Here is a 27810-nt window from a genome sequence, read left to right as displayed (position 1 = left end):
AGATGTTAGTGGCTTCTGAACTAAGTTTCCTGGTGTGGGATGGTTCCAGTAGCTAAGGGTTAACCTGCTGTCACACACACACACACACACACACACACACACACACACACACACACGCATTACAGAGTACTCTCAGTTTCTCCTATGTCCACAGCTCTGAGTCCCCTCGCCTTCAAATGGCTAAAGCCCGCTCAGGACTGGCCTCGGTTTCCAGGGATGCGGAGAGCATCGCAGATTCGGCAACTCCTGAGGGGTGGGCTGCTGGGGGATATGGAATGCCTCTTGAGGGCACTGCAGGGTATGTCACAGCCAAATGCAATGTTTAACACATGGGCATCAGACATGCTGCCCTGACGACAGTGGGGTTCACGGGGGGGGGGGGGGGGGGGGGGAGATGCCCTAAGGGCAGCAGCTCCTTCTACGCAGAAGCCTCTCACATGACCACGCACTTGCCCTTGAGCTTCTCCTTCCGTTTCTGCTGCTTGCTCTTCTTGCCATCGATCTGGAGGCTCACGGTCCTGCGCTTCTCCAGGTTGAGCAGTTCCTGAAAGAGTTCCTTGACGTTGTGGTTGAGCTTGGCCGATGTCTCCATGAAAGCACACTTCCACGTGCGCGCCAGGGCCTCCGCCTCGCTGCTCTGCACCTCACGGTTGGGGCTCTCGTCACACTTGTTCCCTACCAGCATGATGGGGATGCTCTCCACGTCCCCCTTGATCTCACAGATCTGCTCGTAGATGGGCTTGAGTTCCTCCAGGGACTGCCGGCTGGTGATGGAGTAGACCAGGATGAAGGCGTGGCCTTTGGAGATGGACAGCCGCTGCATGGCGGGGAACTGGTGGCTCCCGGTGGTGTCGGTGATCTGCAGGGTGCATATGCTCTTGTCACAGCTGATCACCTGCCGGTAGGTGTCTTCCACAGTTGGAATATAGCTCTCCCGGAAGGTCCCTTTGACAAACCGCAAAACGAGGGAGCTCTTGCCAACACCACCTGCCCCAAACACGGCCACCCGGTAGTCATTGCTCTGTTCTGGCATGTTGCTTCAGAACTCCAGCTACTGGCCAGGAAGTACCTAGCAAAGAAGCAGACATTGAGAGAGTTCATTTGAAAATCCCAGAAGCATGGTTTTGCCTTATTTAGCTGAAGAACATCAGGTGATGACGTTTGTCTTCACTATCGCCTCCTGAAAACCATTCCAGATTCCGTTTATCTGCTCCTACAGTTCAAAACCCAAATCCCCTCAGCTAGTCCTCGGCTTCCCAGAAGCCAGATGATTTACTTTGTAGCTAACTATAGCCAGTCTATTCTTCTATATTGACTTGACTCTGAGCATGTTTGCTAAGACATGGGCCTTTTACCCAGGAAGAAGAGAGTCAGCCTAAGACAGGCAGAATTGTGGCGGGCCGTGGGCGATGAATAGTTGACACACATGCCACATGCCTCAATGTACAAAGTCCCAGTACTATTGCATACACAACATGCTAGGCCTAAGAATGAGGTGGGATAGGGCTGGGGAGATGGCTTGGTGTGTGAAGAGCTTGCTGCTCAAGCCTGAGAACCTAAAGTCAGATCCCTAGCCCCCACACAAAAGTCAGGCATAGTGGCATAGGTCTGGAACCCTAGCACTGGGTGGGGTGGGAGTGGAGACAGGCAGATCCATGAAGCTCACTGACCAGCAAGCCCAGCTAAATGTGTGATCACAGGGTTCAATGAGACACTGTCAGAACGAGAGAGAGAGAGAAAGGGAGAGAGAGAGAGAGAGAGAGAGAGAGAGATGGCTATGCTCCGATTGATGCCTCACATTCATGTATTTATTCATAGCAAATATTGGAGAACAGATTGAAAAAAAGAGGACATGAAGTTGAAAAAAGGGAGTGAGGCAGGATTCAGAGGAGTTGGGGTGGGAGAGACACGTGATTGGAATGCATTGCATACATGTATGAAATTCTCAAAGAATAAAATTAAGTTATAAGTAAATGAGATGGCAAAAGAAAGAGAAAGATGCCCAGTGTCAAACTATTACCATCACATGTATGCACACATATGTGCATGTATACTCTAACACATGTGTGCCCAAATATGTACACAATGCATATATATCACACACACACACACACACACACACACACACACACACACACCTGGTCTACCCTCTTTCCAAATTCTGGGAGGAATAAATAGACAAAAGGGAAGCCCTCAGTGTGTGGTGTTAAGCATTATCAGTGTTTCTAGCAGCCCATGAAATCCTCTGCCTCTTAGAGACATTGGTATCATTACTATTGTTGAATAGTGGCCACACTGGAAATAAGGGGAAAGGAATGTTGTGTCCCCATCATCATATAGCACAGAGGGACAGCATGGGCATCCCCAGGCTGCCACAGGCAGGTCTGGCCACGTTGTCTTGGGTATCGCTCAACTCACAGTATAAACTCTGTCTTCTGGGTAGGAAGACGTAAACATTAACTAACAAACTTGGATGTTCTCATCACTGATTTTAAACAAGTATTGTTTTATGTTTTAGAAATTGTATAAATAATTTGCATTATGAGTAGAGTAGAACAATGCAGGTATATTTACTAAGATTGCATCCAGGAAGCTTTCCCAGCAAGCATTACTCACAAGTAGAAAATGTATATAAATGTACTTTCTCTAGGACTGGAGAAATGGCCCGGTGGTTAAAAGCACATTCTGCTCTTGCAGAGGACCCAGGCTTTGTTCTCAGAACTTCCTATCTAGCAGCTCACGACTGCCTGTTACTCCAGCTCCAGGTGATCTGACCTCCTCTTCCTCACTCCACGGGCACCCTGATCCCGTGCACATACCAACACAGATCACACACGGAAAATCAAAAACAAAGTCTTGAAAAGAAATGTTCTTCCTTCGTTTACAAACTCTCAAATACCTTCCCTCCATCCCTTCTTAGACAAAGAGGACGCACCGCACATGAAAGCACAGAAAATTCAGCCGTGCCCGCATTTTTTAAGCTAAAATTGACATCAGGCCTGCGCGCTTGCAGCACCGGGTCTGTCGCTTTGTGAAGGCAGACTGTATGCTCCCTTTTCACTCTCTTAGCTTTTGAGTAACTGAGGGACAGTAGCAAGCATTGCTGACCAAATCGATTTTCAGAGCCCAGAAGTTATTAACTGAAAATAATATAGGCAGGAAATGGTTCTGCACCCGAGAACAGCGGAGCCACCTCCCAAGCCTCCCGCGATCCACTTTCAACTTGGTCCTGCACATTTGCTTATGTACTGACTAAGTTTTCATTGTTCTAGAATGTGCTGGAACATACCAAACAACTGATTCAGGTAAGTTGACAGTTTCTGTGGAATATACCGGAACTGACCAAACAACTGACTAAGCCTCAGTGCTAAAAGAGAAAACAGGAAGATGTCGGGCCATTAATTGATGGAAGTCTGTTCAGGAGTCTCATTAAGTCTATTAGATGTCCATGAGATAATTAAGACCAATGTAGGCATGCAGCATTATAACAAATTGTCCTGCAATTCAGACTGGAAAACAAAATCAATGGCATCTGGAATCTGATTTGAAATGTCCCTTTCCAGCCTCAGTGTGGGAGGCTCTGACTGCTGGGAAGGCTGAGTCCTCACTCGCTCCTGTCTCGTATTATAACCAGTCAGCTCTAACTTGAATGAAAGGACCCGTCTGTAGGGTAACGTTCCATTAGATCTGGACCTTAATGTTGCCAAACGGGTTCTCAGTCCACACCACAGGAGTCTGAAGAAATAGTTAACGCGTGGTGTCTTGTGTTGCACTGTTGCCACAGTTCAACAGGACTCAGAAACAATGCTATCCATAGCCACCGAGGTTTATCTGTCTAAAGGAATATCTTCTGTAAGCATCCAGGAAGCCACTGTGTTTGCAAGGACCCGAGACAGGGTCTCGCCTGTCTCGTGAAAATAGAGAACTCCACAATTTTTCAGTAAATTACAAGCATGTGCTTGGCGGAGGACAGAGGTCTGAAGGAGCTGAACAAAAGGCAGGCTGTGAGGAGCTGCTTCCTCCTGCCCTGCAGAAGCACGGAAGAAGAGCAGGAGTCAGGTGCTCAAGGGGTGTGAAGTCTGATGTGCAGTTCAGTGGGAGAGAGGTCTGAGGCCCTAACTCCGACCCCGGCTTCAAACGGAAGGGCTCCAACCTGAGTTGTAAACAATAACGTTCCACCTCAAAACCGTTTATCTACCTCATCTCGATGGAACACCCCCATAGACACTGCAAACGCGGCATTTACCCAAGAGGATCCTTGAGGAGCAGTCTGGGGCCCAACAGCCCAAGAGTGGATTCAGTGTGGTCCACACAGAACATGCTGTTACCCAGTGAGAGAAAAAGGTAGGAGGATCCACTGGGGCGTATGACTCTGTCTGGATCCCAGGGAACATCTTGTGGAGGACTGGGGTTGACCAGATGGCAAATGGATGGAAGGTTTGTTGGTCCAAAGGCAGGGCCAGATGGAAAGGAGAAAATGTAAGAAAAACAGGAAGTCTGTGTCCACTGGCATCATAGGGTTGGTGTGAGGAACTGTGTGAAGCCAAACGATGTGAAAGCGGGGACTGGAGGCCCTTAGATTTATGGTGGAACTGATAAATAATGGAGAATCCAAAGAAAAAAATCTTCAAAGTTGGTTCATTTAAAATTTAAAAATATCAACTTACCTTTAGCTATGTTAGCTACACAAATAGGTGGTAACACTGGAATTGCTAAACATCAGAAATAAAATGGAGACAAACTGACTGGCTTTACAAAAATAAAAAGACTCTAAGGAACGTGAGGAGCCCCTGGTCCCCCATGTGCCAACAGGGCAGATAATATGAAGGAAATAAATGCAAACTGGAAAAACTGATTCAAAAAGAAATAAAAATTTTGAGTATTCCCCTAAGATATTAAATTAGGAGCTAGGAGCTACCGACATAGAAAGCCCCAGGTCTAGACAGCTTCACCAGTGAGTTCTACAGGCCCTTACAAATGAAACAATATCAATTCTTCTTAAACTTTTACCAAAGAAGTTAAAGAAGAAATAGTATTCTTGTTCTTTCTTAAGTCTAATATTTATGATCTTTGATACTAAAAACAGATATCACAAGAAAATCTATACCAGTATCTCACAATGACAGATAGAAAAACCTTCAGCCAAAACTAGGCACAAGGAATCCTTGATATATGAAGAGATTTTACAACATAACTAAGTGGGGCTTATACCAAAATGGCGAGTTACTTCACACTTGAAACTTAAATAATGTAACACAGGACAAGATGGCTTAGCGGGTAAAGGCTCCAGCTGTTAAACCTGATGACCTGAGTTCAATTCCCAGGGACTACATGGTGGAAAGAGAAGTGACTCCTGCCAAGGATAACCACCATGTGTGTGTCACGCCAGCACACACACACACACACACACACACACACATACATACATACAATGCACACACACACATGCACACTCTCACACACATACACACACTCACACACAACATACACACATGAACACACACATACATACACACATGAACACATGTGCACATACATACACACACTCACACACATGCACACTCACTCGCCCTCACACACCAGGAATAAAAGGAAAATTTCTCAAAGGGCACACTGTGAAAAACTCAGTGTGGATGGTATTAAGGGTAGAGACTAAGGTCTGCCCCCCCCCCCAGGAGAAAGACATGGTCCTTGTGCCTGCCATTCTTAGCTTGTGTTCAGCAAAGGAAATTTAATCACAAATATGAAGCAAAAGCCTGCATCAGATTCATGCATATCTTCTAAATGGCTTTGTGTTAATGGCTGTGGAACCTTTAAGAAATGGGGTACAGTGAGAAGTTTAGGGAGCACTGAGGGTTCATCCTCAAAGGAGATGGAGGGACCACAGTCTCATCCCTCTTCTCTTTTTCTCCATCCCACATTCCCACCATGAAATATCATCCAGGCTCAGAGCAGGGAGTTATCAACCAATCACTGGATGGAATCCCTAAAATGTGTGAGTCAACACGAAATTTTTCTCTCCCTAAATTGATTATCTCTGCTGTTTGTTACAGTGCCAGATGGTTGATGGACTGGCAGAACATCTATCTGTGGCTACCCTGGGATACGGTGGGTAGACACTGGGGGACGAGAGGCGATTGATCAGGCATGGGTCCCTTTACAACAATGGAGATCCTCTACTATTAATGCTGGCAGTGGGCCCAGTCCTGGAAATCCACCGAAACCACTGACTCATAGGTTTTAATTGAGTGGATTATACCTCTGTAAAGTTGTTACTTAAGAAAGACACTGAAAGAAGCAGTAATCGTCTGTGTGTTATATGGTGTCTGCTGGGTCTAAAAATCGCTCCTAGACACGGAGAAACAGAAATGAACCCTTTGTGAAACAAACCCGGGAAAAACAACAGGCCAGGTTGTGTTCCCAGTAGACAGATAATGGGACCAACCTGAACACTCACACTGTGAGAAGCCTCCTGCAGAGTAAAGACATTTCTACAGGAAGCAAAAGGGCTAGGGAGAATGTGCAGACTACAGCCTGATTAAACTTGACAGTTGCCTGCTGGGGACTACGAAAGTGGAACATCTTGTCATAGGGGGTGGGGAAACTGACGCAAACACCGTGCCGTTACATAAGGTGGTTATCTAGATCATTCTCAATAACGTTTTTCTTCACTTAAAATTGGCATAGAATTGAAATCTGAAGGTTTAGATTCATAAAGCTCTACAGATTCCACAAGGATCCATGGTCTGACTCTCAGGTGGATGGCTAGGTGTGCATAGGACCAGCTAGGAAAGAGACAGCAAGCCCTTGAGTTTGGAAACGTGGTAGTCGCGTGAAGACAAAGTGAGGCTCATTCAAGACATGCACGGGGGGAAGTGAATGGCAGAAGTCAGGGCATGAAGAAGTTATGTCGGAAAGAGTACGGGAGTCATGAGTATGAAAGAGAGAGCCACAGACCAGACAAGGAATGCGGAGCTCTCTTTAAGAAACACAGTAGCTAAATAAAGGAGAAAGAAGACTACAGAGTCGTACAGGGCTTAGGATAGGAAATACCTGCAACCAGAGTCAGTGTAGGCTAAACCATGAAATACATCTGGGAGGATCCAGGAGTCCCAGGAATCCAGTATGCATGTGGCAGGGTTGTCTTTATTCAGAGAAAGGAGCAGAGGGAGGAGGGAGGGATGATAGATAGATAGGTAGATAGATAGATAGATAGATAGATAGATAGATAGATAGAGATAGACAGATAGATAAACAGACTGCAATATTTAAATTCTCTAGAGCTTGTAGCCATTTGTTCTAAACTTTGAAATCGGTGCTCCATTCTTTGCCTTTGGTTTTTTTCCAGCTCCTGTCAAGGGACTCCATGGACAGGATGTCACACAGGGGTAGACAACAGGATGGACCATCTGTGCAGGAAAGGACACCTGTTCCCATCACACTTTGCTGACTGAGGATTAATTTGCTGTTTGCAACATTTTGGATTATTTGGAATTTTCCTCCCAAATCATTCTCAGTTAAATTTGTGAAATTTAATTTACCTGCTTCCTTGAATACACTGCATTTTGGGGGGTATAAACATGACAGGTGAATTATTTTTAGCGGTGCTATGACTTTGGTATGATTTCACTGTCCCTCGGGGTTTTAGTCCAGGACTTGAGAGGGTAAAATCTCCTTTTGGCTCTAGTGTTAACACTGGGAATTTGAGAATCCAGTTCTGTCAAAATCGGGGTGGCAATCCCATCACTGAATCTTGTGGCTTTATAGGAAGGACAAAAGCTATGCCATGTGTACATATGCACTATGCCCTGTGCCATCTCAGGATGTTACCATCAAGACCACTATCGCTGGATGCAGCTCTCCATCATTCACATCAAGACCCATGGGCCAACATAAAGTGATGTAGGATTCCCTCTGTATGCTGTGAATACCACTGGTTAATAAAGAAACTGGCTGGGCCTGATAGGGTAGAACAGAACTAGGCAGGGAAACTAAACTGAGTGCTGGAAGAAAGGAGGCGGAGTCAGGAAGAAGCCATGTAGCCCCCCGCCAGAGACAGATGCCAGAACTTTACCTGGTAAGCCACAGACTCTTGGGCATACACAGATCAATAGAAATGGGTTAAATTAAGATGTAAGAGTTTCCATGTGGTTATTTCAGGTCAATTGCTTTCATGAGACAAATAAGCTCATAGCTTAACCTTGGCTAAAAGCAAGATGTCAGGAGACTACGACAGGCTCTTAGGACATAGACCAGACTGGCCAGATCCTGGTTGCATTTGTGAGATCTTCTTTGTTTCTGTTCTTTCATGTTGGTAAAAGCAGTGAACAAGGAAAATGACATAAATAATAACATTTTCTTCTGGTCAAAGGACCAGTTATCAATGTTCAGTGCAGCATGCTGACCCCTGGGAGAAGGAACACTAAAGGGCAGAGGCCTCTGGGGCCCAGGACTCTGTACATATGGAACCAGCCCGTGATGCAATGGGGTGATGCTGGCCTAAGGGCCTCACTCACTGTCAGGAACAGGAGGACAAGGCTACCCATGCATACCAGGCCAGGCCAAATAAAATGCACCGAGTTGGCAAGTGACTGGAAAGGAGTTTTAAAATTTCTTTGGTTCTATATCTGAGACCTCATCTCTAAATACAAGGTCATGGGAATTTCCCATGTGTCTTCTAAGAGTCTACGGTTTTAGCTCTTCTTGCTGATCCACCATGAGCTAATTCTCACATAAGGTATAAGCTGAGTTTCAGGCTGCATTCTCTTCCTTCCGGGTATCCAGCTGTCCCGCCATCATTTGTTCCCACATTTTCCTATTGATAGTGTAGGACCCTTGTTAAAAGTATCTCACCTGGGAGTTAGTGAGATGGCTCAGTGGTTAAGAGTCCTCATTGCTCTTTCAGAGGACCTGAGTTCAGTTACCAGCACTCATGTTGGGCAGCTCACATCCACCTGGGACTCCAGCTCCAAGAGATATGATGCTCTCTTCTAGACCCCATGAGCATGTGTGCATCCTTATACACTCACACACACACATATATACAAATAAAAAAATAAAAAAAATAACTATCATTTATTGTAGGGAGAGCGGGTCCTTTGTTTCGGCCACCCCACTAAATTTACACCCGAAATAATCACACAGAAACTATATTCATTTAAACACTGCCTGGGCCATTAACTCTAGCCTCCTATTGGCTAACTCTCACATCTTGATTTAACCCATTTCTAATAATCTGTGTTCACCATGAGGTCGTGGCTTACCGGGAAAGATTTAGCATGTCTGACCTGTTGGCTCCATGGCGGCTCTCTCTCTCTCTCTGCCATTCTTCCCAGCATTCAGTTCTGTCTACTCTGCCTACCTAAGTGTTGCCCTATCAACAGGCCAAGGCAGTTTCTTTATTCAACCAATGAAAATAAGACATAGAGAGAAAAACTTCCTACACCAATCATTCAACTGTAAACACGAGCCTGTGTTTCTGGATTCTCACTTGTACTCCACTGGTTCCTGGGTCTCTGCACACGCTAGTGTCACGTTGTTTTGATTTTTGAAACTTTGAGATAAATTTGTGAATGGGGGTATGGTATGAGTGTTCCAAGTTCGTTCTCCTGTTTTTAAAGATTGTTTTGAACCACTAAGACCCCTTAGCATCTCATGTAAGTAGCTAAGTCAGGCCTCATTCAACCTCTGCCCAACAAGAATATCACTGAGAAGCTTAAGAGTGCTGACATACAATCTCAGGAGGACCTAGCACCCTCCGGATGCCAAGAATGTCTGCAACCAAGCAAACAAAAGATAAACAAAGCAAAGTGCCAACAAGGGATCTCCACAAACATCTCTCTAAAGCAGGCGAAGAGGACCTAACACCAGCCATTGATGCAGAAACCCAAACCAGAATGAAGCACTGCCTTACACTCTTTCAAAATAACAAAAATAAAAAAGAAAGTAAAAATAATAATAAATGAGGGCTGAAGAAACGGCTCAGCAGTTAAGAGTTAAGAGTGTTTGTTGTTCTTCAAAAGGACATTAGTTCAGTTCCTTACATCCAAATTGGATAGTTCACTACAGCCTGAAACAGCCCCCTCCCACAGGCACCCATACTCAACATGCACATTCCCCCACACACACATGATTTTTTTAAAGATGATAACTAATGATGACAAAGATGTAGGAAAACAGAAACATTTTCACCATGATGGTGGAGCTAAAATATGGGGCTAAATCTTTGGAGAAAGCTAAATAGAGAATTATTATGGGATCCAGTAACTCCATTTCACAGGATGTGGGCAGCCAGTTGACCACTGTTTCTCAAATATTTGCAACCACCGTTATTCACAATAGCTGGGAGGTGAAAGCTTTTCAAACCTCCCTGGACAATAAATGGATAATAAGCCAGATCCAACACATAATGGAGAAAGAGCACCATCCGGCTTGGGGAAGGAAAGAAACCCCAACAGTGCACACCAACCTCGAGGACAGCAAGAGTAAGATAAATGGGTTACAAAAAGATGCTGGAGCTCGGAAGATGGCTCAGCAGTTCAATGCCCAGTGGTGGTGGCGCACGCCTTTAATCCCAGCACTTGAGAGGCAAGGGAGGCAGATCTCTGTGAGTTTGAGGCCAGCCTGGTCTACAGAGAGAGTTCTAGGACAGCCAGAAATGTTACACAGAGAAACCCAGTCTCAAAAAGCAAAACAAAACAAAACAACAAAAATATCCTTGTGTGATGGCCAACACTTAGGATCCTAGCACTGGGGAGGAAAGATGGGAAGAGCCCTGGGGTTTGCTGACCAGCTGCTCTAGCCAAATGGGAGCGCTTCAGGCTAGTGGGAGACCCTGTATTAAGACATGAGGTAGACTGTGTCTTCAAAATATGCATGCATGCATGAACCTGCACACACACCAACATGAAAAACACATGCACAGATCCCGTGTTTTCATCTGTGAGGAAATGTAAGTTATGTTCAAATTTATAGAGACAGGACACAGAATAGGGTTGCGGGGCTAACAGAAGGTGTGGGGTAAGGGTGGCATTTTGGCCATGTAAGATGGAGAATTCTGGCAACGGGATCTGTGTGGTACTGCTGTCCAATGACATAGCTGCATTAATGCTAAACTGTGCACCCGAAACGGTTAATGCAGATTGTATGCTGTGAAGGTTTTCCCAACAAGAAAAAGATGTAAGACTGTATTTGCAAAGTTTTTTCCTAATCTTTTAGCAGAAGTGTCAGTGAAAATGTTGGTACTAGCCAGGCAAACACGCTCCTTCCGTCATTGTATTACACAGTATAAATAGCAGAGGTCTAATCTGGTCTGACAGTCACTTCCCCAATCTAATTTCTCCAGAAGACCAATGAAAGCGCATGCCTGTCTCCCGACTTTAATTTGATATTGTTAATGATGGTGAGAAGCTGTGAGTGTGGCCACAACACTTAGTGCCAAGTTCACCCTTTCAAACGTTCTGGCTACCAGCTACTGGGAAACCGTATGTGTTTGGATGCTTTTGACTCAGACAGCTCACCCACATTTCTGTAAAGATCACACATTAAAATGATAATACTTATTTTATACACATATTATTTAAATCAATACCACCTCTGTCTTTATATCTATTTATTACCTGTGCATGCTAAGGGAGACAGTTGTGGTGTGCATGTGGGGGTCAGAGGACAACTTCTGGGAGTCAGTTCTCTCCTTTGTCTTGTGGGTTCCTGGGATGGGGCTTAGGTCATCAGACTTGGTGGCAAGTGCCTTTCATCTCTGAGGCATCTTTCTCACTTCCATTTTTTTTTTAATTGTTTAAATGTGGTTACAGGAAGGATGTGGTAGCTCACATCTCTAATCCCAGTATTCAAGAGGTAAAGGCAGGAGGTTCAAGAGTTCAAAACTGGTCTGGGTTATATGACTCTGTCACAGAAAAAGAAATAAGTCAAAAAATACATTTGTAAATGCCCTGCATGTCTGGCACGGGACATCTAGGGTCTGCATTGCCCACCTGTCTCTCTCAATCAACTTTAAGAGCATGATGTCCCACGGATCTTCAAGCTTGTGAACACTGGCCTAAGCAGTTGCAAACAAACCCTCCCAGGGTCATGTTGAACAAACTTATAAAGGGCCAGCAAGTGGTTCAGCAGATAAAGGCACTTGCTACTGTGCCTGAAGACCCACGTGATGGAGAGGGAAATCACTCCAAGTGTCCGCTGACCTCCATACCTCACTGTGACACACGTGAGCACACACACATACAATAAAAAGTAAGTCAAATTAAGTTTTAAAATCCCTAATTAAACTCGACAGAGAGAGAGAGAGAGAGAGAGAGAGAGAGAGAGAGAGAGAGAAATTAGTAGGGGAAAGGATCATTAGGAGTGGCAGGGGACAAGAGGACAATGGAGGATGAATATGACAAGATATATTATGTACAGGGTCAAATATGTCATAAAGAAGTCCATCATTACACAGGGTTAATATGTGCCTATATAAAAATGACTAAAGCTCAAAAACTTGATCATAAAACGACAAAGCCACAAATGGCTGGGGAAAATGTTTATTTGCTTGCTGGAGGCAAACATCACACCAGCATGTATACCCGGTGGCTGAGAACTCGTTCTCTGTGACCTACAAGAAGAGAGAGGGCAATCACAGCAGTCCAGGAGCAGCATTGTTAGAAGTCGTCAGGAGGAGGGGTTTACAAAACACTTGGACGAACACACAAATGCTTACATGTATCTCAGGTCATCTCTTTGGTACTCTCTAGAATGAGGTTCTTACAATAGCACAGCTCTTGGGGACATGTATTCTTCTCTTGGGATTATTTTTGTGTTTGTGTGTACCTGTTCCTCCTCTCTGCCACCCCTTCTCTTCCCTCTCCTTCTCTTTCTTCTCCTCATCCCTTCTCATCCTCTTCCCCCTCTGTCTCCTCCATCCACCCCTCGCTCTCTTCTTAGACATGGGAGGCTAGTGCAGTGGGGCCATCCACCATTATGTAGCTCACTGTCTCAAGACTGGGTTGGGTGCATAGGAAACACTCCTATTTGTTGGTTATTTGCTGAGAGAATCCACTGTACGCTCAATAAAATCAGTGGCAGGGAGCAAAATAAGAGCAAAGTTCTCTGAAGAAGTCCATGGAAGAGCAAATTCCCCCAAGATGGCGGTGTTGACTGAAATGAAAGCCACATGTAAGCAGCTTATCATCACGGCAGGAGCAGACTCCGAGTAAATCCATCGCCTGTGCCACCTTTTTGAGTTACATCATTTGTCATCATTGTGCCCCTTGTCAGTGTTGCGGTGGAGGAGCTGAATCCGGAAGCGTCTGGCAGTTGCAGGCAGGAAACCTTTAGGTTTTCATACTTAAGACCTGTGGGGTCAGCAGACCCTAATATGTCATATGAAGATGAGGGTGGCCGTGGAAGCAAGCACTAACATACAGTGGCTTAATGCAGTAACCAAAGGCTTAAGCTATAGCCAAAACTTGGCATGGTGGCTGTGGTGGTCTGAATGAAAATGGACTTTGTTTGGCTCATCTGTTTTCAAGCTTAGTGCTCAGTTGACAGACTATTCCAAAAGGATTAGGAGGTGTGGCCTTGTTGGAGGAGGTGTGTCATTGGGAAGGGGCTTTGCGGTTTAAAAAGCCCATACCAGACCCAGACCTCTCTCTGTCTCTCTGTCTCTGTCTCTATCTGTCTCTCTGTCTCTCTGTCTGTGTCTCTGTGTCTCTGTCTCTCTCTCTCTCTCTCTCTCTCTCTCTCTCTCTCTTTCTCTTTCTGCCTGCTGTCTATGGATCTCTGCTCTCAGCTACTATTCCTGCACCATGCCTGTCTGCTTCCCGCCACAATAAGAGAAAACCCTCTGAAAATGTAAGCAAGTCCCCATTTGAAGGTTTCCTTGTATTGGAATTGTCTTGGTCATGGTTTCTCTTCACACCAATAAAACAGTAACTAAGACAGTTGTATACACCTGCGATCCCAGCACTTGAAGGAGGAGGCAGGAGGGTCAGAATTAAAGGCCATCCACAGCTACATGAAGAGTTCCAGGACAGCCTGGGCTACATGAGACTCTGTCTCAAAAATAATAAACTCAATTAAAAATCATTATCTTCTTTGAGAAACCAATCATGAAGGGGAAAGAGCATCCTGAGAAGACGTATATGAGCACATATGGTACCTGAACATACATGGTACATGAGCATACATAGCAGCCTCACAGGTGTCCTTCAACATTCATGGGGTCAGTGGTCATAGATTACACCAACCTGAGGTCAAAAATGTCCAAAAAAAAGATGTATTGGTTTATGACCCCAGGAATCAAACCTAGGACTTCATGCTTACAGGCAAACACTCTACCAAATGAACTTGTCCCCATCCCTTCCAGGTACTATTTAAAAATATTAACTTCATACCAAACTTTCATTTTTTTTCCTCATTACAGAGATTTGTATTGTCTTAGGCATCATGAGGATCCCAGAGATGGGCTAACATAGGAAGGTTATATAGAGATTATATGCTAATATCATCCTATCTTATGTAAGAAACTTGAACACTGGCAGAGAATGTCCCAGAGCTTTCAGGAGCAAAGAAGGAGGATGAGGAGAAAGAGGAGCAGGGAACAAAGGGAGGAAGAAGGAAGGGAGAGAGAGAGAGAGGGAGGAAGGGAGGGAAAAAAGGAGGGATGGGGAGAGAAATAGAGGGAGGAAGGGAAGGAGAAAAGGAGGGATGGAGAGAGGGGGAAGGAAGGGAGAGAGAGAGAGAGAGAGAGAGAGAGAGAGAGAGAGAGAGAACTTCTATCCTCTGGGCCAGTGAGATTGCTCAGCTGCCAAGCACTGACCTGAATTCCATCTCTTAAGCCTACATGGTAGAAGAAAACCAACACCACAAAGCTACACCCTGTACATGTTCATGTGCAAACACTCACACACACACAATAGATAGGTAGATAGATAGATAGATAGATAGATAGATAGATAGATAGATACAGATGGAATAAAAAATTAAAACGCTCCTATCTGCACAATTAAAAGCTTGAAAATCCAATTGTTACACAACACTTCCACATGGAAGGTCTCCATCAATGTGGGTCCATTTGATTAAGACAAGTCAATGTAACATGCCCCATCCAGTCCAAGAACATACGGTATGATAGAATAAGCAGGATGCTTGGGCAATGTTCCAAGAGAGGTGATGTGGAGGGGACAGGACCTGTCCAGCACTGAGCAGCAGGTGCAGACACAGGCAGGGGCTGAGGGACTCTGGAAACAAAGGGGAGCCTTCCTATGGATAAAGTATATATAGTCAGCAAAGGCACAGACAGGAACAAACAGGTCCTATGGAGACTCGAGGGAGTGGGCTAGGTATCAGGCGTGATCTGAACTGAATGGGAAGCCACCAGGTAGCTCATACAGGGAAGCCACAGCATTCCACTTCCATCAAAACAACCACTGTGAAGACCCAGCAGGAGGGCAGGCCTAGAGACAGGAGCCTAGCTGTAAGATGCCAGCAATTCCAGTGCATTCTGAGAACAGCTCCTCCAGGATGGGGAAGAATAGAGACGGATGGGAAGATGAGTTCTGCATCCCTAACCAGGACTCCCTCCCTCCCTCCCTCCCCAGCCCTAGTTACTCATTGGCTCTCCACCACAGCACAGGTGGATGCCTTCATGAACTCAAACACCACCCCTATGCCAACAACTGCCAACTTCACAACCTACGGCCAGGACCTTCCTCCTAGACTGTAGACATGACTTCCCTGACTCCTCCAAGAGCATTGCATCTAGGCAAAGCTGAGTTCCCCCACAGCCACGCAAGACTCCCCTGCAGCATCCTTATCTCAGGTACCATCAGCAGGATCCTTCCAATTACCCAGGACAAACACCCCGGCGTCTTCCTTACCCCCACATGCCCCCAGACTTCACACCAACTCCATCAGCAACACCCTCAGGTGATACCACCCACAGGTCGCTCTCCACTGCCACTGCCAGTTTTCCAAGCTTCTATGTCTAGTACCAGCCTTTCTGAAGCTGTCACCCAAGTGGCTAATTCCACATGGTCCTTGGGCTCTTCCGATCCCTGTGGGGTCCAGAGCATTCACTCATGCTCAAGTCCCCTCAATCGGCCTCTCTCTCTCTCTCTCTCTCTCTCTCTCTGACACACACACACACACACACACACACACACACCACACACACACACACACAACACACCTGTTTTCTACCATCGTGCCCCTAGCTCGTTTCTTCCCAGCCACACAAGTTTCCACCGCTCCTGGTCACACCAAGCATGCTCCTCTCTCAGGACCTTTCTATTGGGTGGTCCTCTCCCCAGACCACTGTTTCTCTAGTCATCTATGGGGCTCCCATCCTGACCTCCCACAGGCTCAAACATCAGCCTTCTCAACCAGAATGTCTCTAGCCAAGCTGCCTCTATTTACAGCCAAGTGGTGGTTTGTGGCTTCCTCTTTCTCAAAGCTGGAGCAAAGGGGCCTTCTTGGCTCCCTACACTATTTCCTTGTTTTGAAGTTTGTTTCTACCTCTGCTTTTAAAAAGCTATCCATGGTTGTTGTTGTTGTTTTTTTTTTTTTATCTGATCCATTCATTGCTGCTGCTGGACCCCCAGGGGTGAGAATTGTGAGCCCACAAGAAGTGTGTATAAACAGTCTGTTCAGGGCATGAATGAATCTATGCTATGCTTCTAAGGAACAAACTGAGAAGGGTTGGACTAATCAGCCGACTGTGGGAGACAGTCCCTGGGCACGGAGTTCTACCCTAGTGCCCGTGTTTTCTGCTCTGGCACCTTTCATGCTGTGGTATGTGGTAAAGGGTTTGGGTGACTTGGTGACCCCCTTCAGACTTCTTTTTTAAAAAGTATTTGTATGTCTGTGCACAAGTGCTGATGCCCTTGGAGGCACTGGAGTCCCCTGGAGCTGGAGTCACAAGCAGTTGTGAACTGCCCAATGTGGGTGCTGGGACCCAAGCTGGGGTCACCTTAAGATCAGTGTATGCTGGTAGTTGCAGAGCCATCCCTCCAGCCCCATGAGTGGATCTCTCTAGTGAGCCCTAAGCTACAATAGCAGGGGATTAGGTCATTACCACCATAGCAAGACAGTGGAGCTGCTGCTCCGGTCCTACCCAAGGCTCTCTGTTGAAAAATCATCTCAGCTGGTTCAAGGCTGCACATTCTGCTGGGAGGGGGTAGTGTGAGCCTTTCAGATGATAGGGGGAGAGCTACTGTCAGCAAGGGGAGGCCACACAAAAGGATACCAGAAGAAAGCACAGCCAGCATCACCAAGGACAGTGGGCTGCTCTTGCAGAGAGCCTTGGTATTCTGCAGAGGGACAAAGCAGGCCTGAAGCAAGGGAAGTGCAGACTAAATCAACAGAAAACAGTAGGGCATCAACAGCAACTAGTGATGGGCAGAGGGGCACCATTAAGAGGTAAAGTACAGGCTAGGCAGGTTTGAGAAACCAAGCCCAAGTCCTGGAATCCACACAAATATGCCGCAGTGGTACCGTGTTAAAGCTTATAATCCTTGCACTGGGGAGGTAGAGACAGGCAGATCCGTGGAGCCTATTAGCCAGCCAGCCTAGCTGAATCAGCAGGTTCCAAGTCCAGTGAGAGACCCTTCCCATAAAACAAGGGACATGACCCCAGAGGAACGACACCTGAGTTTGACTTCTTATTGTCATATGCACGCCCACCAGCACATATATGAACATGTATACACACCTACAGACACACCCGTTCTCCCTACCCCACACACACCCAGCAAGAGTCTGAGGGTGACCCAGGCACCAATGGCCTCATTCTCCAGATAAAGGAAGTGAGACTGAGGATGGGGTGTTTCAACTCAAGTTCAACATGCAGGGGGTAAGAAGAAAGAAGACCCAGTATCCTAGAGGACCAGAAAGATGAGGTCTGAGAGCTGAGGAAACGTGCTATTCATTATTAATATCCAGATATTAGCTGCAGAGTCTTCACTCATGGAATGCCACACCCAGGCATGGTCAGGACAGCAAATCCAGGAAGCCTTGAAAACCAGTGGAGGCCTGCAGCCCCTGAGCATGGGGCCCTGGGTTCCAACACTCCCCATGACAAGGCCAAGCAGCTTTCAAGTCTGTATCACATGCAGCTGAGAAAAGCAATCCTATGACAGCTGAGCATCCTTTGACTCACCAAAGGCATTGTGGGTGCTTCGCTGAAAACCCATACCAAGAGGCGAGCAGGGCACACCTACACTGTTGTGTAGTGGCTGAGCTGACATGCTGCAGGGAAAACACAGGTTACACCTGCATCCTGGGATAGCTCTCATTTCAGTACAGCCAGAGATAAGAGTTCCTGCTTAGTCTAGCGAGGAAAAGCCAGGCCACCAGACATTGAGGTCAGGCTGCCTTGGGCTCTGTGCATCTCAGGAGGAAGGAGGAATGAAATGATAAGATGATATTGAGTGTTCTTAGCAGAGGGATAATAGGGGAAAGAAAGCATCATTCTACAGGGAATCCTTGGTCTGAGGTCTGATAAGTCTCTAGACCAGTAATTTTCAACCTGTGGGTCATGACATATCAGTTATCCTGCATATCAGATATTTACATTAGGGTTCCTAACAGCAGCAAAATTACAGTTAATAAAGTTGCAATGAATTAATTTTGTGGTCAGGGTCACCACAACATGAGAAACTGTATTAAAGGGTTGCAGCACTAGGAAGGTTGAGAACCTCTGCTCTAGACCCTTCTGGAAAGGTAACAAGGAAGGTGTGTTTGTGTGCATAGGGTGGAGATCTGTGTGTCTGTATATGCACATGCATTTATAGTACGTGTGCAGCTGGGTGTATGGTTGAAAAGAAAGGCTGATAATCTCTCTGTGTTTCTCTGTCTCTGTCTCTCTCTCTCTCTCTCTGTCTCTCTCTCTCTCTCTCTCTCTGTGTGTGTGTGTGTGTGTGTGTGTGTGTGTGTGTGTGTGTAAACAACTTCAAGTGTCAGTCCCGACCTTCCTCCTTTGTTTGAGCTGGGGTCTCTTTGCTGTTCACCCCTTCATTAGCTGGTCTGAGAGCATCTGGAAATTCTCCCATCCTCCCGTCTTCTTGTAGGAACATTGGTACTATAGGCGTGTGCTACCATGATGCTTTCAAGTGGGTTCTGAGGATCTGAACTCAGGTCTTCATGCTTGCATGAGAGCTTTCTCACTGAGACATATTACTAGTCCCAGGCACTACTTTCTATGAGTTTCCACAGTGCCTAGGTTTGGGTCCCTTTGGCAGTCTCAGGGCTGTCTTTACCCTAAAGCTTGACTTGTATTTTCATTAAGAAGTCTAAGGGAGGCTAGAACTCGTCTAAAAGACGGAATCACAGAAGAGTAAATTCTCAGAATGTCACTATCTAAACATCTCAAAACATTACCGATACAAAAATGACACTACTCATCATTAGGAAAGCAAACCGCGTAAGACAAATGAACTCCATCGTCTTCCCAGTCTGCACAGAGCAGGTTCACTGCTTCACAAGGATTCAAACTGGCAACTTGCTCAGTTGCCAGAAGCACTCTCTTTCAAGTGTGTAAGAGAGGAGGAAATCTTTAGCTGCAAGCTAATGGCTTGGGCAGACACTTAGGCCTAGAACCATGGTGAGGGAACAATCCAGTGGTCCACAGTTGGAGGGAGAGATCAACCAGAGGTGGGGAGTTAGAGAGACGAAACTATGCCCTCTGTCCAGGCTGTCTGTCCAGTTCTAGCCTACCATCTGTCCAGTACTGGTCTCCTGAGATATGCAGTTTGCTCACTATAAGCTGTTCAGAAGTCCATGGTGGGAAGTCTTTTATTCCATCAATAACCATTTTTATATAAATATTTCATCTTTAAAACCATATCTGTGGAGAAAAATCTCTTATGCATGGTACTGCTATGCTTAAAGGATATAGCCAATCTTAACCTTAGTACATTTTCACTTTCCAATCCAAAATCACTGCCAGTTTCTCTGCTTTCTCACCTCCCATGGGATGTGAACGCTGATTCCTCAAGTTTGCCTGCTGCAGTATGTTGTCAAATTCTTTGTTTCTTTCTGGTGGTTCAAAATACCTGCGTTTGACTCTGACAGAGAACGTCTTTTCACGTTAAAAGTTCTTGCTCCCTGTTCAGATACCTCCTAGTACACAAGGAGACTATACTATTACCCTTTGTGTTTTGAAGTAGGTCTCTGGGAGTTTGAAGCCAGCCTGGTCTACACAAAGTTCCTCTCAAATGTCTCATGGCCAAACAGGGTCACCAGCATCTAGATTTTGAATCAGACCTGCTGATTGAAGTACTGAAACCAGCAATTTAGGGTTTTTTGTCTGTTTGTCTGTCTGTCTGCCTGCCTGCCTGCCTGTCTGGCTATCTGTTTATTTTTCTTTTGCAGTTCTGAGGATCAAGCCCAGAGTTCTTGCCTGTCAGCTAATGGCTGTATCACTGAACTACACTTCAGCTCCAGTCTTAGGGCTGTGAGCCCCACAAACCCCTCAAGGGATTCTGATGAGTCTAAGCCACGAAAACCGCCCAATTAAGAAATCAGGTTAACTGAAATAGGTTGTGAATTCTATTTGTTGATGCTGTTTCTATTTGGGCAAAAATGCAGAATATGCGTTGTCTTGGTTTGAGGTTGCATTGCTGCGAAGAGACACCATGACTATGGCAACTCTTGTAAGCAAATATTTAAGCTGGGCTTGTTTATAGTTCAGAGGTCCGGCCCATTATCATCCTGGTGGGGAGAATGGCGGCATGCAGGCGGACACGGTACTGCTGCATCTTGATCACAGTAACAAAGTTTGAGCAAACGAGACCTCAAAGTCCGCCCCTACAGTGACACAGTTCCTCCAACAAGGTCATACTCACTCCAACAAAGCCACATCTCTTAATAGTGCCACTCCCTATGAGATTATGGGGGCCAGCTCCATTCAAACCATCACATGTATGAATCCAACTTAGCAAATCTTCTCTTTTTAGTATCTCAGGTTAGAAAAATCCTCCCTGCTCTCAGGTTATTACACCCTCTCCCATATTTACATTTGCTTCTGTTTAGATATCTGTTCCAATGACACAATTTATCCCCCCCCCTCAAAATTGCTGAAATTACTACACGCACAAACAGGATTCAGACAAGCATTCAAAGGACATAAGAACAGGGAGGTAACTCCCTATCCCCTCCCTATTCTTTCCATGTGAACCCGCCTGGGAAAATCAAAACACCAAACAAAATGCTTGCTTGGCCATCACGATAATGTAGGTGATTTAGGAGCTTTACAAATCTAGGTCACCCAGCTATTTCCACCAGCCGGTAATTCCACGCTCCTCTTTGCACCTACCTCACTACCATGGTCATGCAGGGCTCGTGAGGGGCATACATGTTTTCTTTCCATTCACTGTTCTCAATTAAAATTTAAGTGCATGTGTGTGTGTGTGGGGGGGTGTATATGCATGCTCATATGTGCACGGTTGCACTTGGGTGTGCACAGAAGCGAGATAAGCATTACCCTCAGAAATGCTATTCAGTCCTTTGACACAAGGTCTCCCACTGGCCTGGTACCCACATATTTGACTAGAAGGGCTGTCCAGTGAGTCCCAGGCATCCTCTTGTCTTTATCTCCTCAGCACTGAGATCACAAACTCATGCCACCACACTGCGTATTTACTCACCTGCATTTGAGCCCCTGAAGGTGATGCAAGCACCTCCCCGATGAAGCCATCTCCCTAGCTCATCCTTTTAAATTTTTAATTAAATTTGTTTTAATTTTACATATAATTAACAGATACAAACACACACAAATAATTGATGTAGCATGTTGAGTGTTGATACCTGAAAATGTCATGTATCAGGCTAAGCATCTCCCTCTCCTCAGACATTGTCTTTAGGGTGAGAACTCACTTTGCACATCAGTTCTCCTTGCTTGTTGAGATGTACAGTTTGCTATTGCTATCTGAGATTGTTGTTGGGCCATGGCACTCCTTGCTCCTATCAGTGAGCAAGAACCCACTCCTCCCCATCTTCTCTCCTCTGCTTTCTAGTATCTGGTAACCACCAGTGAAGTTCAAAGAGGTCCTAAGAGAGAGGGCAAAGGTCAAGACAAAGAAGTGAGATGCTTGGACAACTATTAAGCATGGGGAGGGCAGTGATAGATATCTCTCTTCAAGTCTCGGGGAACCGTTTCATTGATGAGAAGAGGAAGGCAACCTACTGACCTCGGATGTGTATACTTAGTGTAGTTGGGGCTAGGTGGTCACACTGGAAAAGGGAGTCCACGCTTATGAAGGTTCTGCCTTGAGCTGGGATGTCCTCAAGGATTAGATTTGAATGCCACAGAGAGCTGGATGACTTTGCCTTGGATGCAGAGGCATGGGTTCTGACCGTCTTCTCTCAGATCAGCCCCCAAACCCAAAAGTTCCAAAGCTGCTACAATAAGAAGCCAGCTGAAGTTCAAGCCCAGCATCAAACACACACACACAAACACCTGGAAATCTAAGGGCCACAGGTAGGAAGCTTCCTCCTCCCTAAAGAATTCTTAAATCTTTGATGTATGACTGACCCTACTCCTCTGGAAACATTGAAGAAGAAATTGTTGTACGTCTGTTTATGAGAGAGTGTGTACAGGTGGGTAATTGGGCAGGTGGCTATATGTGTGTTTGGTTGTATGAAGATATGCAGGTATGTAGATATGTGGGTAGGGTGTTGGGGTATGGATGCATGGGTGTGCAGGAGTGTGGGTATGGATATGCAGGTAGATGGGTGTGTGGACATATGGAAATATGAATGTGTGGGTGTGTGGTGTGTGGATTATGGTATGTGGTTGTGTAGGTATGTGGTTGTGTTAATATGTGGATGTGTGGGTGTTTGGACATGTGGAAATATGGGTATGTGGGGGGGGTTGTAGATATGTGGGTATATGAGTGTGTGGGAATGTGGCTATATGGGCATATGAGTGTATGGGTATATAGGTGTGTGGTATATGGATATGTGGGTGTGGGGATGTGTGAGTTTGTGGTTTTGTGGGTGTGTGGATATATGGATATGTGGGTATTGGGTTTGTGTAAGTGTTTGGATGTGTGTGTTTATGGATGTGTGTGTGTGTGTTTGTGAGTACATGGGTGTGCAGGGTATATGACTGTTCACGTGTGGGTGAGTGGATGTGTGGATAATCATTGTATAAAGCCCTAATGGAAGGTTCCTGAGTTTTTCCATTTTCAAAGAAAAGTAATTCTTTTCCAGACATTAACTAGCTTTGGAATTTTTTTGCCTGAAGTTTTTTGACACAAATGCTGCTCTCTTTCAAAGTCTTCCATTAGAAATTCTGAGCAGGAGATCCCAGGGGCACCAGTAGGTGCCTCTCCAGTCCTGACTGGCCTGCCGAATCACATTGAAACCTTCGCGTTCAGGTCATTCGAGACGCTGCTTCAAGCAACAGGCAGGTTCCGAGAGTCAAGTGTAGAGAGCTACATTTCACACGAACCTTATCTAATGACGTCAAAATAAGCATATTTAAACACTGATAATACTCATATTGGTGGTAAATAGCACCCAAAGATCAGAGACACCGTATCGAGTCACACAGCAAACCACTGCCTGTTCAACGTGCATGAATTTAGCAAAGAGTTTGCTGGTTCTTCCTCAGTAGAGGTACTAAATAGGAAACTTGGCTGAAGCAAACCCAGGACAGTTTAAGTACCTCCTAGGACAGAGCTGGTGCCTATCCCTAGCTTCTGCAATAAAGACCTCTAGTCTCCAGGAAGATTGGATGCAGACAGCTAATTCTCATAGGATCATGGCAATTATTTGAGCTGGTCCTCTTTATTTACTGGCAGAGAAGTACACAGAGGGCTGAGCAGACAGCTCAGTCAGTACAGTGCTGCTGTGCGATCAGAACCTGAGTTTGATGCCCAGTGTTCATAAAAAGCTAGAACATGGCACACATTTGTAATCCCAATGATGAAGAAGTGGAAACGCATGGAGCCTTGGGGCTAGGCAACAAGCTAGTCTAATCAAATAATGCGTTCCAGATTCAATGAGAGATGCTGTCCCAAAATAATAAGAACTCCTGGAACGGTCCTCTAGCCTCCACATATACGTGTTAGGAGGTCAGAGGACAATATGCAAGAGTTGGTTCTCTCCTCCCACCATGTGAATCCCAGGGTTGACCTCTGGTCAATAGGCTTGGTGGCAGGCACCCTTACCCACTAAGCCATTCCATTGGCCTCTGCTAGCTTTTACTAGCCACTGGTCACACTGAGTAGCTGATCTGTATTGCGATGCCCTTGAGGATCTAAGATTTAGCATGGGGAAAGAAAAGAAGGAAAAAGTATTGGTGCTTCATGCTGACTAAACCTTTAATTGGTTAGTTTTGACATGTAAGATACTAAATCTGAAAATATCAAAATTGATTTCACCTGCTCCTTTTTTCTCTTCTGGTGTGACTAACAATGCAATTCGAACCCCGCATGTTAGCACTCCCCGTTCCACGTCCGTTGGACAGCACTGATTTTCAGGGAAGCATTTGCTGCCCTAGGGAGAGGATTGTAAGGAATGTTTTCAGAACTTGCCAGAAGCAACAGAAAAGAAGAGAGAGAAGACATCCGTTCCCATCTCTTCAGGAACTTTTCACCAAGTCACGGAAGAGACACTTGCCTGCCACGTAATTAAAAACTAAAGCACTATTTGAAAGCAATGAGATAACATTACGTTGATGCCTAACTATGTGTGCAGGCATTCGTAAATTTAACTTTTAAAAGAGCCCCAGGGTCTGAAGAGATGGCTTAGTCAGTATAGCTCAAGTGTAGGAAGAAAGAAAACCTGAATTCAGATCCATGGCACCCACATAAAAAAGCCAGGGACAGCAGTTAGTGTTTGTAATCCAGGAGACAGAGTCAGGAGGGTCCCCGAGGCTCACTACCAGCAACTTAATCAATCAGTGATCTCCAAGTTCAGTCAGAGACTCTGCCTCAAAAAACAAGTCAGAGTGCCACCAAAGAAGCCCCTCGACAATGATCTCCGGTCATCACTCTAATGAATGTACACGCACGCGTTCGCACATGTACCCCCCACAGGTGCTCGCCCCTTGCACACAAACACACAGACAGGGGACCAGGAAGGAGAGAAGGAAAGAGGGAGGGAGGGAGGGAGGGAGGGAGGGAGGGAGGGAGGGAGAAAGGGAGGGAGGGAGGGAGGGAGGGAGAAAGGGAGGGAGAGAGGGAGGGAGGGAGGGAGGGAGGGAAGGAAGGCGAGAGAGAACATCAGCAATTTTGACAACATGGAAATTATCATCTTCATTTTTGAAATGTTCCCTGGAGAAATCATTACCCAAATCAATTAATGCCATAGAAATCAGTTTAGTCCTGAAAAGACATCTGTCCCTGGCCAATGTGCCCCTGCCAGAAGCACAGACGATCAATAGAGATACTGACGCTCCTGTGAGAGGGAGGACAGGACACTGGCTGGCTGTGCTGAAAAGTCAACGCCGAGTACTTTCGACAGGCAAGTGGCAGAGCCTTCCCACCAGGGGTGACCAGATGCTCTCTTTGACAAATGGAAATTCTCTGCTGCAAAAGCATACTGCATTTATCTTGGACATGTGATGTTTTTTGTCTAAACCCATCAACTGCTTTCAACATGCCAGCCATCCCTTAACTGTTGAGGATGAGCAATAAAGGTTTGACTACGAGAGGCAAAATTTCTTTCTTTATGAAACAAGCCCCATTATTTCAGAGAGTTGGGTTGTTCCATCTGATGTCCTGCCATTTGTGATGAGAATAAGTCGTTTCTAGTGAAATACAGAATTACGTGTGCTGGCGAGGCTGGAACACATATGTGAAGCTGGTAGCAAGGTCCCCATCTGCCATTCTCAGGCCGAAATAGTTCTGTTGGCAAGGCTGGTTGCTAGCCAGCTGCTGGAGTCCCCAGCATGCCTTTCAACTTGTGTGTCCCAGACCTCAGGAGCATCCCTACTAAAGCAGTCACAACATAAGCTTCTAGAGGTTTCTGAATAAGCCCTGCAGATTGGTTTCCAGCACAAGAAAACTGAGCAGTGAGCAGAGATTCTGAGCCTGGCTACTCAGCAGCTAGCCCTCGCTCTCCCCATCCCTGGCCTGTGCTCTCCTGGGGACAGCCACGAAATACCGCGGCCTCAGTCAAATGGACCTCCACTCTGAGGCATCTTCTGTTTCTCAGATAAATTGGGGATGGGGGACGTGGGGTTGTTGTGTCTTCTTGTGTCCCAGCTCAGGGGCCTCTCGAATATAAAGGACTAGCACAGATAAAACTGAACAGTCTGCAATCGCAGGCAACAGCAATAAAAAAGTATGATTCCCATACAAATTAGTTAAATTTATTCTAATTTTATCCTCCTCTTTTCTCTCCCGCCCACTCCACCTCCTCGAATCCAAATGCCAGTGGGAAAGAGCACATTTGGGATGATTTGAGATGTAAAATACTTCAGCTCTTTTATTGTTACTTACAAAATATCCCTTTAAAATAAGATTTTATGGGATTTTTTTTAAGCAAATCATAAAACTTCTGCTAGGATAAACTAGCATGCCTGGGGGCCAATTTAAAGGTAACAAGGACCAGAACATGAAATAAATCCCTAAGCAAGGCGGGCTGTGCACGAATTCCTCCACTCAAGTTACACTGTGTTCCGCCTTTGGAAGCATGGAACAACTGAGGCGCGGGGTGTTCAGTGCCAAAGACTCCCCCAACCCCAAAGAATCTGAACTGGGACGTGAAACTGCACAACAGGGTGAAGTCCAACCCCTAGGCAGCCATCTGTCATTGTCCTCTGATGGAGACCCACATTCTTACACCTAGCCTTGCCTGTGCTCCCAGTTTCCCACCAGGAGCAGAAAGGGAGTCCCGTGGATATCCCAAGCCTGGTCTTTAAAATGGGAAAGGAGACGCTGAGGCGGGTCTCTTTCCGGAGCATTAAGTCTAGAGGCCGGGTTCCAAGCATGAGGAATCCCCCAGTGGTCTCTTCTGGACTCAGAAAGCTCTTGCTGTCTCTCTTTCCGTGACTTTTCCTAAATCCACGGGATCCACTTCCGCATTCATGACAATGCCTGCAGTCGAAGGATTTTCCCAACCGCAACTCCTATTAGGACGGGATCCCTAATCTGTGTAAAACCCAGAGGTTTTGCTCTTTCAAAGCAATGTTATGTTTATTCTAATGTTCTCCCAACAGAGCTACGGCTTCGTGCTCACCCCTCCCCTCCCCTCCTGGAGGATGCAGGATGAGGCTGGATGGTCCCCCTCTCCCAGTTCTGGGATGCATACTGTTCTTCAGCCCCGAAGAGTAATCTGGCTCCCGGGACTTGCAAAAAGCGCCCGGCACCCGCGAGCTGCATCCAGCTCCAGCTGAGAGCCGAGGTCGCTTACCTGGGGAGAGCCCGCTCAGCGCGGCTAGTCTCCAGGCGCAGCTCCGGGACCCGCTGAGCGCGGCGCGATGCGGTGGCTGCTGAGGCGGAGCGCGCGCTGCTCCCGGGTGATGACGCTGTCAGCTGCCCTGCGCCCCGCACCGCCCCTGTTCACCGCCCAGAGTACAGCACGCCCCTTGCAAAACCCAGAGCCCTGCACCTCCAGTGCAACGCCCAGTGCAATGCCCAGTGCAACGTTCTGTGCCCTACTCTGCCCCTCACTGCCTTGTGCAACCGCCCCGGCTCTGCACAGCCTTGCAACCACCAGCACAGTGTCACTGCCGTGCACCGTCAGTACACACGCCTGGCTCTGCGCAGTCCTCCCACGCGGTGCTCTCTTGCTCTGGCCTCCCGCCTCCGGCTCCGCCCTCCTCAAGCTCTGGCTTTGGAGTAGCACGGTCGCTGCGGT

At 46.3% G+C, this 27810-nt stretch overlaps 1 protein-coding gene across 1 annotated transcript; it reads right to left on the bottom strand.

The window, feature by feature from the left end:
* Positions 1 to 394: 394 nt before the first annotated feature.
* Positions 395 to 27810, bottom strand: LOC121444496 (GTP-binding protein Di-Ras2). Its single transcript, XM_041646308.1, has 2 exons — positions 27364 to 27810; positions 395 to 1069 (listed from the first exon to the last, which is right to left on the bottom strand). The coding sequence occupies exon 2, from the start codon at positions 1031 to 1033 to the stop codon at positions 434 to 436; it is 600 nt and encodes a 199-aa protein (XP_041502242.1). The 5' UTR covers positions 1034 to 1069; positions 27364 to 27810; the 3' UTR covers positions 395 to 433.

The sequence above is a fragment of the Microtus oregoni genome, unplaced genomic scaffold (assembly GCF_018167655.1).
Source record: "Microtus oregoni isolate MIOR12 unplaced genomic scaffold, Mior012 000128F_ref0000496, whole genome shotgun sequence".
In the NCBI taxonomy this organism is placed as follows: Eukaryota; Metazoa; Chordata; class Mammalia; order Rodentia; family Cricetidae; genus Microtus; species Microtus oregoni.
This window is presented reverse-complemented; position numbering and strand designations above follow the sequence as displayed.

What these genes read in the sequence shown, in the direction of transcription:
- LOC121444496 (XM_041646308.1), bottom strand. Translation starts at nt 1,033, where the DNA reads ATGCCAGAACAGAGCAATGACTACCGGGTGGCCGTGTTTGGGGCAGGT.